Source organism: Mastomys coucha, unplaced genomic scaffold, assembly GCF_008632895.1.
Source record: "Mastomys coucha isolate ucsf_1 unplaced genomic scaffold, UCSF_Mcou_1 pScaffold22, whole genome shotgun sequence".
NCBI classification, from domain to species: Eukaryota; Metazoa; Chordata; class Mammalia; order Rodentia; family Muridae; genus Mastomys; species Mastomys coucha.
In genome coordinates, this window is record NW_022196905.1 from 145285946 (window position 1) to 145301547 (window position 15602).

The 15602-nt window shown below is 36.7% G+C and overlaps 1 protein-coding gene across 7 annotated transcripts in view; it reads left to right on the top strand.

The window, feature by feature from the left end:
• Window positions 1–15602, top strand: part of Pds5b (PDS5 cohesin associated factor B) — a 138889-nt gene that overhangs the window by 82795 nt on the left and 40492 nt on the right. For all 7 annotated transcript variants that reach the window (XR_004109703.1, XM_031338845.1, XM_031338847.1 and 4 more), the window contains 4 exons: window positions 1083–1222; window positions 3202–3317; window positions 7645–7750; window positions 14826–14986. Coding sequence is in view for 6 of the 7 variants with exons in the window: in XM_031338845.1 (XP_031194705.1) it covers window positions 1083–1222; window positions 3202–3317; window positions 7645–7750; window positions 14826–14986 (523 nt within the window). In the remaining variant the exon portion in view is untranslated. The remainder of the gene's footprint in view (window positions 1–1082; window positions 1223–3201; window positions 3318–7644; window positions 7751–14825; window positions 14987–15602) is intronic.

Sequence of the window (15602 nt, forward strand, 5' to 3'; positions counted from 1 at the left end):
CCTCGAACTCAGAAATCCACCTGCCTCTGCCTCCCAAGTGCTGGGATTAAAGGCGTGCGCCACCACCACCTGGCTATATTAGAACTTTTAACAGCTTGTTCCCAATACTTTTCTGCTTATATTTTACTTTTTAAAAATTATTCTGCAGGTATCCATACTTTATAAGTCATCATGTTTGTTTATTTTTGTGACAGACTCTCACCATGTAGCCCTGGTCACTTTTCAGACCAGGCTGGCCTTGAACTCAGAGATTCACCTGCCACTGGCTTCCAAGTGTAGGCCGCCAAACTAGGCCGTTTTTTTTTTTATGCTAGTTTTTTTTTTTTTGTATATAGATAGAGCAAGTTTTATGATTATGATTAGTACAGAACAGTATTCTTACAGTCATCATTTTTGCTGAGATTTAAGGACTGTTCAGACTTAAGGATTTTAGAGACTTGTAATTTTTCTATATTCTATGTTATATTTAAGATAGTTATAATTTCTATTATTAGTTCTGTTAGTCTAGTTTTTTTGTGAGCAATTAAATTACTAGGAAAAACAAAACCAATTAAGATCACCATTTTCTTAGCTCCTCTAAGAGCTGAGATTCATATAATCAAGGAGTGCTGTGGTGAATTCTGCAGAGTGATCCTTTCTTGCCAATAGTGACTTACGTAGCAGTCACCAAGAATGGTGTGTGCAGTGCCTTCCGGCACCACATGCTGCATAATCTAGGGATTGTTTTAACAATGCACAAGGAGACATAGGGCAATGTAATGAACTGACTCTCCTAGGGACTTTTGTAGCAAAGTGTGAGCAACATCTAAGGAACAGGATGGCACTGCTTAGGCTGCTACTCAGTGTCAGATGCTGTCAGGAGCTCTTTGGAAAGGCTCGACCTTTCCTGTGGCCATCTCTTAATCCTGAAGCTTTTTCCTATTTTGTCCGAAGCGGATTTCTCTTACAGAAAGTATTGGTAGTACTTCACAATTCGTTAAACGAAGAACAATTTGTAGATAAGGTTTATTAATTAGAAATACAAAATAGAATGTATTTTTTTTATCAGTTTGAGAAATTATGAAGCTTTATTTTATTTTAAGGAAATTTGCCAGATCCTGGTAAAGCCCAGGACTTCATGAAGAAGTTCACACAAGTGTTGGAAGATGATGAGAAAATACGGAAACAGCTGGAAGCCCTTGTTAGTCCCACATGCTCCTGCAAGCAGGCTGAAGGCTGTGTGGTAAGGGGACAGCAGGGAGAACCTGTGTGTGGACAGCCATAGAACTCTTTGAGTACATTTACCTCGTTTTTACATTATTTCAATTTATAAAATGTCGAATAAATAACAATTCAGATAAATTATAATCCTTCTGCAGAGAGAGTTGCCATTAATGTTGTATTTCCTTTCAAAATGAAATTATCCTGTATGAAGATTTTACACATTCCATTTCCATTCTTTGTTTGTCTGTTTGTTTGTTTTTGGTTTTGGTTTTTCGAGACAGGGTTTCTCTGTATACCAGGATGTCCTGGAACTCACTCTGTAGACCAGGCTGGCCTCGAACTCAGAAATCTGCCTGCCTTTGCCTCTCAAGTGCAGGGATTAAAGACATGCGCCACCACTGCCTGACTTCCATTCGTTTTTTTATAGTGTTAAATTTCATAGCATGACATTCATTTGTACTTAGTACTAACTTTCACGGTCATTGACACAACTCCTCCCTCTCTCCTTTTGTTTGGAGAGGGGTCTGGCTTCCTACTCTGGGCTTGAACTAAACTTCTGATGTAGTCTCTTATGGAATTGACATTATAGTTTCATACCCATGCCTCTGGCTGTATTGTGCAACACTCTCATAACTGAGTATTTTTACAAGCTCTTGATTTCTACAGATTACTAGATTAATCACTTGGGTTAATGGTACATTTTTACTGCCTTTAACATGTATTTCTCAATCATAATCCTGTCCACTGATTGCTAGGAAATAAAAACCCAAGTAAAAACAAACAAAACATAGTTCTATATAAATTTTGTGTTTAGTTCCTTACTTTCTGACCACTTTTTCCCTTAAGTTTTTTTTAATCATTTATACTTCTTTTGTGAGTTGAATGTTTAAAATCTTTGCCTATTTTTATAGAATAATTTTTTTATTTGTAACTAGTTGGTTTGTAACATGTCATTGTTAAGTGGCAATTAATTTTCTGTTACCTTTCATTTGTTTGTGAGATCCTTTTTTATATCATGATTTCAATTTTTTTACCTAGTTATGGATAAAATATTTGCCTTTTGGGTATTGCTTTGGGTGCCTTGATCATAAAATTCCATTCCATTGCAAGTTACAATGGTTAGTGTTAATTATCAGTTTGATCTGTAAGATAGTCTCTGAACATGTCTGTGAGGAGTTATCTGATTGTATTAATTGAGGTAGGAAGACCTACTCACCTGTGGGCAGCACCATTCCCTAGGCAGGGCATCCTGAACTGTATGTATATGGAGAAAGAGCTGAGCTACTATGCATACATTCATTGTTCTCAGTTCCTGATTATAGTGTGATATGACTAGCTCCCTCTCTGATGTGTCCTCTCTGATGTGACAGACTTTATAACTTGGGAATTGTTAGCCCAAATATATCTCCCTCCCTTAGTTGCTCGTCAGGGTATTTTATAATTACAACAAGAAAAGACACTAAGATATATTAGAAGTATTTATGTTAAGATTTTTTTTTTTAAACTCATCTATCTTCTGAGATACATTTTAGAAAGAAGATGATTCTTGATTCTTTCCCAAGTGGGCTGAATGAGAATCGTCAGAATGAAGTCTAGGAATTTAGTTTCTTAACAGTTCTCTTTAGTAATACTGCTTGCTGAAGTTTGTCTTTCTGATTCTGGTTTTACTCTTACATTTGTATTCTTTTGAATTATTTTTTGATGTATGACATAAGATCAGAGTCTAACCTTGTTTTTACTCAAAATAGTCATTCAGGTTTTTTTTTTCTATATTACATAATGTGCATCTTATTTTTTTGAAATGTTAATAATGATGTACATCTTATTTACTTGGAATGTACTCAATTCTTAATCTAGTTTTTGTTTTTATTTTTTAAACTTAGCTATAGAGTTGTGTTTTTCAGCATTAGAATTACAGAATGTTATAGGTTCTTAACATTTTAAGATAATGATATGTTTAAATATATTTTTATAATAATCTACAAATTTGCATTTCAGCGTGAAATAACTAAGAAGTTGGGCAACCCCAAACAGCCTACAAATCCTTTCTTGGAAATGATCAAGTTTCTCTTGGAGAGGATAGCTCCTGTACACATAGATACTGAATCCATCAGGTATTTATACTTCAGAATATTAAACTTCCTCAGTGTTTCCCAGTCATGCACAATCCCAGTACTGTCAATCACAAATCACCAAGTCAACTGCTTATCTGTATTTATATGTGCAGTCATCTATACTCTATATTTGTGTATATAACTTACATTCACTCCTATTGAGTTGCCTAGTTTTTCTTCTTTCTCACTTTGCTTTTACTTTATTACTTTTTAGAGCTCAAAAGGCTATCTCTGGGTGGTACTATTTTATCTAGGAAGGAAGCATAGCTGAGATTTTGCTTTTATAGAAATGGGAGAAAGAGTATCGTAGGCATTGAAATTGTAAGCCAGAGTAGCTGGCTAGGGATACAGGGGGTGTTTTGAAGCTGACTTCCATCTGTTACATTATAGTATAAAGAAGTGAATGCTGTGTGCTGGCGTGGACTGCTATTAACCCTGAGCTTTGGGCTCAGTTTACTCTTTTATCCTTTGGGAACCACAGATTGAGGTGCTGAGTGGAGGAGAGAGGAGAGAGATTACTGAAGCCTTTGTTGTTGTGGTCTGTGAGTAGATGCTAGTAGGATGGGAGAGAAAGAACATGCTTGAGGAAAGTGTGAAAAGAGTACCCCTGGAAGGAGTCGGAATACAAGGTTTCAAGTCCACATAATGAATCCTGATATCTTGAAGGAATAAAAAGGGTCTTCTTTACCTCTTCCCCCCCTTTTTGGAAGTAGATAACATGTAATTATTATTTGGCCATGGCAAGAAAGTTTTTACTTTCTTCCCTTTCTAGGTGTTGTGTATTTATTTAGGTAAGTTCTTGTATAGCCCAATTTGTCCTTGGACTCACCATACATGTAGCTGAGGATGACCTTGAATTTCTGATCCTCCTGCTTTTATCTTCCAAGTGCTGGGATTATTGGAATAAGCCACCATACCTGGGTATTTTTTGTTTTTGTTTTTTACCAAGTAATGTTGAGTTTGAAATGAAATTATGAGAATTGACTGCTATGCTGAAATTGTATAGAAAATGAAAAATAATATGTACAAATATGGAAACCTTTTTACAGTATGGAAATTAGAGAAATGTAAAAGATCAGGCTGTTTCAGGTTTCTAAAACTTAAAAATGGTGAACCTTTTCACAAGTAAGGTATATGCTATTAGCTGACAGACTGAGGACCAAACAGCCCTTTGGTTTCAGGAACTTAAAGTTATCCAGAAGGTATATGAGAACATAAAGAGCAACAAGAAGTAGCAGTTTCTGTTTATAATAAATCTGGAAGAATTTTAATATTTCTCTTGGTAACTTTATGGAATGAGAACTACCTTGAAGGTTCAGAACAATGGCAGGAAGTGGCTGCAGAACCTTCAGAGAGATGCTATCTATGCTAGTCCCTCAGGCAGTCTGGCTGCCTGGACAGCACCTTTTGGTCTCTTCATTTTATAGATGGGTGAATGGTGATACCTTTAAAATTTTTCTTTTTTAAATTACAACTGATAAATATTTAAATAAAGAGAAAAAGTCCACCAAACATTTCTTGGCTAATTGCATTTCTTTGAGGGAATTCTTTTATTTTTCTATGGATATTTCAGAGGAACATTTTTGTTTTTTGTTAATTGATTACAAGAATGATAAGGCTCTGATCCCAGTGTTTTATTCTAAGTCTATTAATAAATAGTAAATTCCTTTTTTTTTTTTTTTTTTTTTTTTTTTTTTTTTTTTTTTTGGAGACAGGGTTTCTCTGTATAGCCCTGGCTATCCTGGAACTCACTCTATAGACCAGGCTGGTCTCACTCAGAAATTCACCTGTCTCTGCCTCCCAAGTGCTGGGATTAAAGGCGTGCACCACCACTGCCCGGCTCCATAATTATTTTTGGTTTTTGATCTCTTTTAGACTTTGGTATATTAAGTAATTTTGTTTTCTACATTTTCACCTGTAATTGGTCTAGAATTTAATGGAGGCATCAGAATTCTTCTGTTTTTATTGTACATGATAGTTGGTTTAATTAATCATTTATTGAAAAAGTTGATCCATTTTTTTTTGAAGTGTTTTCTCATTGTTAGACAAATTCTTGAATTATTTGCATGGACCCATGTTGATTTTCCTGAGGTATTCCTGGCAGATTTGTCTCACAGCGGAAGACAGCCTGTTTGGCTGCAGGAATGCATTGGTCTTCCAGATGGGCAGGAGTGTACATGGCTTCAGACTTTCTCTTTCCCAAGGATCTGAGGGTTCTGTCAGCAACTTAAATTCCTAGATATCTTATATTTTGGCTTCTCAGTGTAAATAAATAGCATTTGTGCTTTTTAGCTGATTTTTGCTGATAGAGAAAATTACTTGTTCTGAGAGCTTTGTTTGTATTACCTCACTGATTTATTTTTTATTTTTGGTTAATTTCTTAGGTTAACATACAGAAAGTATTTCATTACATAGGATATACTTGTCATTTGTTCCGCATTGAATACTGAAGCAGATTTAAAAGTAGTTTGCCAATTTTTTGTTTTGCTGGCTGATGCTTCCCTTGAGGCTGTATGTATGGTTAGCTCATGTTCCTCTGCTATATTCTCTGTCATTCTGTCTCTGACTTTCTCTGTAGTTCTTTTTAGATGATACTGTTAATATGTGTATATTTACTTTCTTGTGGCCTTACTACCATTATTTTGGAAGAAAACAATAGTTAAAATTTTTAGTCTTCCTACTTTATAGAAGAATTGTAGTACTGTTGGCAGTATGATTCAAGTTGGAGATTTTTATTTGGGTAATTGGAGGTATGAAACAAGGGAAAAGTCATTTTATAGAAACTTAAAAGGAAGTTTTATAGAAACTTACTTAGGAAGATAATATATAGATGAGAATATTTAGAGAAATAAACTTTTCTTAGTGTGGACATGATTGTATATGTGTATGTGTGTAGAGTAGTGCATATGCAGAGACCTATGTGTGGAGGTCAGGGTCACTTACAGAATCGGGTCTTTCCTACCTTGCGTGTCCTGTGAATCCTGCTCTAGTAACCAGGCTGGGTGGCAAGGGCTGATAAACCCTGAGCCATCTTGCCAGCTAAAAATAGACTTTGTATGTAAGAAAAATTTAAATTCTTGTTAGAGAGACATATATACTTTATTCCATAGTTTGATATTAAATTTGAGCCTATATATATATAATTTTCGAGACAGGATTTCTCTGTATAGCCCTGGCTGTCCTGGAACTCAACTTTGTAGACCAGGCTGGCTTCGAACTCAGAAATCCACCTGCCTCTGCCTCCCAAGTGCTGGGATTAAAGGTGTGCACCACTACCGCCCGGCCAAAATTTTTTTCTTTTAAAGATTTATTTATTTATTTTATGTATACATGTACACTGTAGCTATATAGATGGTTGTGAGCCACCATGTGGTTTCTGGGATTTGAACTCAGGACCTCTGGAAGAGCAGTCAGTGCTCTTAACCAGCGAGCCATCTCTCCAGCCCCGAGCCAAAATATTGTTGAAGAAACAACTCTATTAAATATTTTAAGGAACATTGCACAAACTTTTATTTTGGTATGCTTTATATCTGTACTGTTACTTTGTTACTTGATGCTTGTAAAAAGAACAACTGTGCATTGATGTGAATGGTTGCTTTAAGTCAGTGTCATTGCATTACTAATGTTTGTTTACTGCAAGATCAGCCTGTTTCTAAAGCTGACATTGCTAGTTTTCTCATGATCTCTTTTTCAAGGTTTTGTTGTATAGGTTACAATTTTAGCAGCAGGTCAGTGATTTCTGACTATTAGATTTTTTTTTAAGATTTATTTATTTTATTTATATGAGTACACTATCACTGTCTTCAGACACACCAGAAGAGGGCATCAGATCCCATTACAGATGGTTGTGAGCCACCATGTGGTTGCTAGGATTTGAACTCAGGACCTCTGGAAGAGCAGTCAGTACTCTTAACCACTGAGCCATCTCTCCAGCTCCCTGACTATTAGATTTTTGTCTTACACAGAGTATTATGTACTATTAGGGAGTAGTAGAGTAATAGTATTATGTATTATTAGAGAGTATGTACTATCACAGAGTATTAGAGTATTATTCTAGTAGTTTTAGAATGCTAGGATGCTACAGAAAAGATACTAGTAAAGGTACAGATGGCATTCAAAAAGAGCACTTTGGTTTCATTTGAATGGGTAAAGGAAGAAAACATACTTTGAAAAGGTATTTTGCTGTAATTTGTTTTATAATAATGTTTGGAAAACAATACAGAAATATTGTGCACTGTGTAGCTATTTAATATTTAGGTGCTTTTCTCAGATACTACTAACATATTATAGTTGGAAGAAATAACACTTGTGTTTTCTTATCCTTTAGTGCTCTTATCAAGCAAGTGAATAAATCAATAGATGGAACAGCAGATGATGAGGATGAAGGTGTTCCAACTGATCAAGCTATCAGGGCAGGCCTTGAACTGCTGAAGGTAAATACATGTCTAAACTTAAGGGTCTGAGTAGACAACCAGGTTTTTGTGTCTGTTTTTAAAGGCCTCACTGTAGCTCTGACTGGTCTGAAACTTGATATGTAGGTACAGAGCTTCTCAGCTTGCTTTCCAAATTCTGACACTGGGGGCTTATACCACTTATTCTTAAGATTTGCTTCTTAAAGTTGTATAACCTAATGAGAAGGTGTCTTAGTTTGAAAAAAATAAAATCAAATGGAAAATTCTTCATGTTTCAGTTTTAAGTTCTGTTATCAAACTTAATGTTAGTTTAGAGAGCTACAACGAGAACTCATTAGTGATGATAGAGGATGCTGTTCAGGGGTGCACCTTTTGATGACTACATGCTGTCACCACATTGTTGACAACATAACGGTATTAATAAAGTATTTAGAAGCCTTTCATTCATAAAGTTTTTTAAATTTCATTTTAAATTAGCTTTATTTAGCTTACAGTCATGCTCATTGTTTTATTTTGTTGTTGTTGTTGTTAAAGATAAGCATGTCTTAGTGACAAATTTTTTCAAAGAGTGTTAGTTTTCAGCTGTTATTGATATGTGCTGAGAGGTTGGGCCATTAGTTGCCTCTGAGCAGTTCTTCCTGTGTAATAGATACACTTATAGTGTCTCATAGAGTGGTACAGCAATCACACAGAATCTCTTAGTTCATGCTAGCTCCTAGCAAAAATACTAAGTGTGAAATGGTAACTTCTCCACTTTGGCACATCATAACATTGCTGCTTTCTTTCTTTTTTTTTTTTTTAAATATTAATGTCTATTTTTTTCTTATATTCAACTCAATATATATTTTTATAACAATCATAAAACTGGTGGGCATGTTATTAAATGAACATAAATAGATAAAGTCTATTTGTTTATTTGTTTTGTTTTTATTAGAGCTTTAAAATCTTGGCTCTCACTGTTGTACAAACCCAAAATAAGAACAATTTTTAGACATTGAAATTCATTGTACTTCAATATCCCTCACATCGCCAAAGGATTTTACCTCCATTGTAGCTAAGAGTTGACGATTGCTGGGCAGTAGTGGTGCATGCCTTTAATCCCAGAACAGTCATTGACAGGTTTGCTGGGTATAGTTTTCTGGGCTTGCATTTGTGTTCTTGTAGGATCTGTATGACATCTGCCCAGGATCTTCTAGCTTTCATAGTCTCTGGTGAGAAATCTGCTGTAATTCTGATAGGCCTGCCTTTATATGTTACTTGCCTTTTTTCCCTTACTGCTTTTAAAATTCTTTCTTTGTTTAGTGCATTTGGTGTTTTGATTATTATGTGACAGGAGGAATTTCTTTTCTGGTCCAGTCTATTTGGAGTTCTATAGGCTTATGTGTTCATAGGCATCTCTTTCTTTAGGTTAGGGAAGTTTTCTTCTATAATTTTATTGAAGATATTTACTGTTCCTTTGAGTTGGGAATCTTTACTTTCTTCTACACCTATTATCCTTGGGTTTGGTCTTCTCATTGTGTCCTGAATTTCCCAGATGTTTTGGGTTAGGAGCTTTTTGGTTTTTGTGTTTTCTTGACTATGATGTCAATGTTTTCTATGGTACCTTCTGCATCTGAGAGCCTCTCTTCTGTCTCTTGTATTCTGTTAGTGATGCTTGCATCTATGACTCCTGATCTATTTCCTAGGTTTTCTAACTCCAGGGTTGTCTCCCTTTGTGATTTCTTTATTGTTTCTATTTCCATTTTTATATCCTGGATGGTTTTGTTCATTTCCTTCACCTGTTTGATTATGTTTTCCTGTAGTTCTTTAAGGAACTGCTCAGGGAACCAGCCCAGACCAGTAGGAACCCGTGCCACTGGTCTGGCAGAATTCCTGTGTGCCTGGGTCCTGCTGGTCCCAGTTACTCCCAGTGTTGGGACAAATGATGTGACCTCCTCATGTCTGGTCCTGTGCATTACTGCTTTCTTATTGTTGACTATTTAGAGTTTTGAAGTTTTATTCTTATAAACAGTACTAAAATAAAATTTGTATGTAATGTCTTTTTCAAGCCAGAATGTTATTACTGGATCCGAGAGAATAAGGACCTTTGAATTTCTTGGAGAATATATACATGTAGTTAAGTTTTTTGTAGACAACTTTTTACATGTAAATTGTATGTTCTTTATAAAGAAATTGTATATAAAAACACTCTTTCCATATCATTTTACAGAGAAAGTTTTCCTATATGCCATCCTTAGTATGGGAAAGTACCAATCTCTTTTTTTGTTTGTTTTTTTGGGTTTTTTTGTTTGTTTGTTTGTTTTTTCGAGACAGGGTTTCTCTGTGTAGCCCTGGCTGTCCTGGAACTCAGTCTGTAGACCAGGCTGGCCCCGAACTCAGAAATCCACCTGCCTCTGCCTCCCAAGTGTTGGGATCAAAGGTGTGTGCCACCACCGCCTGGCAGTACCAATCTCTTTAATGTTTACAAACGTAATGTGCTAATCTGCTGAGTATAAACAGTATTGTAATCTTTACAGTGTTACTTGTGATCAACCCTCTGTATGTTAATAATTTCTGATTCCAGTAATTTTTTTTTCAACATATGTATGAAAAAGTTTATTTCAGCTTACAGGTATAGTCTATCACTAAGGGAAGTCAGGGAAGGAATAGGAACTGAAGCAGACACCATGGGAAACAATGGTTATTGGCTTGTTCTTCCTGATTTGTTCAATTTGAATTCTTTTTTTTTTTTTTTAATTCACCTAGCTGCTTTTTTTTTTATTAGATATTTTCTTTATTTACATGTCATATGATTTTTCTTTTCCCAGTTTCTCCTCCCAGGAACAAACAAACAAAAACAATAAGAACAAACCCCTGTTGCCTCCCTCCTCCCCATGCCTGCCACCCCACCCTTTCCCACTTATTGGCCCTGGCATTCCCCTACACTGGGGCACAGAACCTTCACAGGGCCAAGGACCTCTCCTCCCATTGATGATTGATTTCTCAATCCTCTACTATACACATGCTGCCAGAACAATCAGTCCTACCATGTATACTCCTTGGTTGGTGGTTGAGTCTCTAGGAGCTCTGAGGGTACTAGTTCGTTCATATTGTTGTTTGTCCTAGGGTCCAGTAATTTTTTATTGTTTGTATACCTTCTGATAACTTAATCTTTTCTTTAAAATTTTGATTTGAATGAACTTTTAGTGTTCTTTGCTTTTTATTGGGAAATATTTGATGAATAAAAATTGTTATATTTAGGTTATAATCCATGGTATCACAGTTAATACTACTGACACGTAAATAGAATGTTATTTGGTCAGATTTTGTCAATTTGACAAGGTACCTAAAATAGTAAATTAAGGGAAGAAGGTCTTATCCTTGCTCATGATTCTCAGACCTTTGTCCAGAGTCACTTGGTTCCATTTGTCTCTGGGCCTGAGGTGAGACAAGATTGTCATGGCAGAGGGGATTTTCTAAACTAGAGAAGCTTACTTTGTAGCAGTTGAGAAGCACAGATCAAAGAAGGGTCTAGGGTTTATATTCTCTTCCAAAAATACATACCCTTCCAAGGCAGCTGTTAGTTGTGAATTCATAAGTGGATTAGTCCTTTGGGGAAGTTAGAATCCTCATAATCTAATTAGTCTTCCTATGCCAATCTTCTTGCGACCAGTAGGAGCCTCTGGGGGATGCACTTTTAGGTTGAACTATGCTGTTTCACTAAGGCAACCAAAACTCATGCTCATCTCATATTGTAGAACACGTTTTCCATTTCATTGGAGCTTCAAGGTTTTGGCTGTTCCATTGTTTTCAAATAATTAAACTTTAAAATCTTTGAGAATCAAGGAACGTCTTTTCTGAGAGTTCTTGTGGAAAGTCAAAAACAAATTGCATGCTTTTGATGTGTACAAGGTATATACCTCTCTGTTCCAAAATGGAGGAATGGGTGCATAGAAAAGTGGGGTGGGAGTGAAGCAAGGTCAGGTTCCAGCAAAGGAAGCATTGGATCCAGTAACTCTACCCAGTATCTGCAGCTCAACATGTGATCTTCAAAGGGTGTGGGCAGCCCTGTCCCTATACCCTTTCTTCCATAGGATTTATAATCATTCTTATAGGCTGGTTCTGTGCACTGCCTAGAATTTTCCTTAGCACACATTTTGTGGACTGGCATCTCTACCTTTCTAGGGTCTTCAGTACAGCCTTGAGTTCACTCCTAGAGCTGCATATCACTCTGTCAGGGCTGTCAACAGGGAATCTGATCCTGATTTAAAGTCTGAATGGAAATTTCTATGACTCACAACAGTTGTATTTTTCATGTCTGAAAAGCTAGCATTAGATGGAAGATGCCAAATTTTGTCCCCAAATCAAGCAGGCACTGGACACTCTTGACTGTGGCTTCAGCAGTCATGCTGGGAAGTGATTTCTTATCCAAGCAGGGCATGTCAGAACCCTCTTGCTTAAAGCCTTTCAAGTGGTTTCATACTCTCATATTCTTGAGTCTGTGCCCTCAAGGCATCTTTCCTACTGTCCTGAAGCAGAGTATTTGGCTTCTTTTTGCTGATCTCTTCAGTAACCACTTATTCTTCAACCCAGCTTTCTTTGTAGGTAAACTGCAGATTTTACATTCTTTGTTTTGTCTTTTTGTTCCTTACTCTTCCTGTAATACTGACTAAAAGCAACTTGTAATCTTCATGCTGTATTCCAAATACCAAACTATCTTGACATTTTCCATACCAATTCTCTATACCATCACTTTTCAATATAGCCTCACACACATTCTCAAGGCACCAACAAAACAGACAAGTTGCAAGACTTCATGTAGCTGCCTTTCTCTAGGGCAGTTCCCAGTAGAACCCTTGTCAAACCTTTAGTCCTTTCTTTTACTGTCAGCCTTCTGGGTTTTATTTCCCCCCAATCTCCCACTAGAATCACTTAGTAAACTCAAGCCAAAGAAGATTCTCGAGCCTTTTTCTAGCTGTCTTTCCCAGTTCCTCTGTAAATTAGCTTCAAAGGCTTCTAAGCTACTTGATCAGATGTAGTCATGGTACCAGTTTTCAATACCCATTTTCTGTTTTAGCCAGCCTGTCATCACCATGATAAAATACCTGAGAAAAACCAAGGACTTACTTGGCTCATAGATGTCGAGAGTTTACCCCATGGTCATTGTCTTTATTGTCTGCCCACGATGGGGCAGAAATATCATAGAAGGTGTACACAGTAGATTATAGCTGCTTATCTTATGGCAGCCAAGAAACAAAGGCCAGGCAGTAGTGGCACACGTCTTTAACCCCAGCATTTGGGAGGCAGAGGCAGGTGGATTTCTGAGTTTGAGGCCAGCCTGATCTACAGAGTGAGTTCCAGGACAGCCAGGGCTACACAGAGAAACCCTGTCTCGAAAAACAACAACAACAACAACAACAAAGAATCAGAGACAGAGTAAAAGAATTATGTCCTTCAAAGGCATGCTCCCAGTTACCTACATTTATATTCAAACCATATGAAACTATAAACTATGTTTACTCAGATTATATTGACTATTCAAAATACTTTATTAGTTTTCGGAATGACTTTTATCTTTGCTACCACATCTATCATATATTTCCCTGAAATCTGTATTTATTTTATTGAACTTTTAGCTTTCTTATTTGCATCTTTGTTAGTAATGTTGTTTGTTCTGATTATTTACAAATCTTTGAAATAAGACTATATATATAGTATTTTTATGCTGTTTGGTATTTTGACATTTTGTATTCAATTTTATTATCCTATACTTTTAATCCTATAATGGGGCTTAGAAGATGGTTCAGTGGGTGAAGTGCTTGCTTTATAAACATGAGGACCAGAGTTTAGATCCCCAGTGTAGAAGAGACAGAGGCAGGCAGGTCCTGTGGACTTGTTTACCAGCTTCACCAGCTGAAACGGTGAGCTTCAGATTCAATGGGAGACCCCATTTGGAAAGATGAAAGGTGAAGAGTTATAGAGAAAGATACCCAAAGTGACCTCTAACCACCACATGCTCAGAGACATATGAGCACACTCATATATTTCACATATACTCACATGACCAAAGGTTTTTTTTTTTTAATTTAAATATGACCTATTATTGTGAAAGAATATACCAAGAACTGTTTGATGTGATTTTCTCCTACTAGATACGTGTTTTTCCTGGGATTATTAGTTTTCTACTACCTGTTTTTTGTTTGTTTTTTGAGACCGGGTCTTCCTGTGTAGACCGGGCTTGTCTGGGATCAGAGGTGTGCACCACTAGACCCAGCTCTATTGCAGCTTTTTTGTTTGCTTTGTTTTTGAGATGGTCTTATGTAGCCTAGGCTAGCCTCACATTGTAGGTAGGTCAGGATAACCTTGACTTCCTAATTCTTATGTCTACTCCTGGATGATGGGATTATAAGCATGTACCACCACAATCAGTTCTGTGCAAGGTGGGGATCAAATACAGGACTGTGTGTATGTTAGGAATGCATTCTCCTAAGCTGAGCTACATGCTGTTGCCTCTTGAAAGTCTATTATGATCTGTGTCAAGGTTCTTAAAAATGTTGACCTTCAGCCGGGCGGTGGTGACGCACGCCTTTAATCCCAGCACTTTGGAAGCAGAGGCAGGCGAATTTCTGAGTTCGAGGCCAGCTTGGTCTACAGAGTGAGTTCCAGAACAGCCAGGACTATACTGAGAAACCCTGTCTCAGAAAAAAAAAAAAAAATGCTGACCTTCTTGTTGTTTTGCTTGATGATTTCTTTTACTACTTTTACCATGTTGGCTTGGTTATTGTACCTTTTATGATCTGATAATATGCATTTCCTAATTTATATTTTTCTAAAAAGCTAACTTAGTCTCTTCTAATAGTTATTTAGAGAGAAAAAAGTAATATTTTGTTAAACTTCCTGTATGTCCCCCTTTCTCCTACCCTTATGGCCTACCCTTAAAAAAATAATCATTAAAGTCTAAATTATTTTGACTAGAAATATATTAACCTTCCACATAGGAACATAGCATAGTTAACCCTACAGTGATTTTTGACTAGTAATATTTCTAGTATGTTCTTTATGTGTGCATTACAAGCATGAAAAGATTTTACAGGTAATATTTCTAAACTCTTTGTAGGTGCTGTCTTTTACACACCCTATCTCATTTCACTCTGCTGAGACGTTTGAGTCCCTTCTGGCTTGTCTGAAGATGGATGATGAAAAGGTGGCAGAAGCTGCCCTACAAATTTTCAAAAACACAGGAAGCAAAATTGAAGAGGATTTCCCTCACATCAGATCGTGAGTTTGGGTTTTTCTGATAAGTATTTTGGATATACTGTTTGTAGAGAATTTTATGTTCGTTCTTTATGATTGAGTAGACTTTCCTTTCTTGTGAGAAAACTTTGGTTGGTATTTTAGGTTTGTAAGGTAGAAGATAAGTATGGTACATCTTTTTGATGTTTCAATGTTGCTTAAAAACTTAAAAGCCATTTCATTATAAAGTAGTTCCTGGTGTACAATAGCACAGGATGGACAGTTCACATGGATCTAAGGCACATTGAGAAATATCAGAGGTGTTAAGTGTGTGTGTGTATATGTGTGCTCTTTCAAGCACATCTGTGCAACTTCACCTATGCAGGTCACAGGACAGCTCTCAGTAGAGTTGCTTTCTTTTCCTTGTGGGTTCCGTGAGAATTGATCTCAGATCATCTCATGTGCACATTAAGTGCTTTTATCTACTAAGTAAAATAAGTAAATCAAAAAGCAAACACCGGCCGGGTGGCGGTGGTGCACGCCTTTAATCCCAGAGCTTGGGAGGCAGAAGCAGGTGGATTTCTGAGTTCAAGGCCATCCTGGTCTACAGAGTGAGTTCCAGGACAGCCAGGGACACACAGAGAGACCCTGTCTATACAAA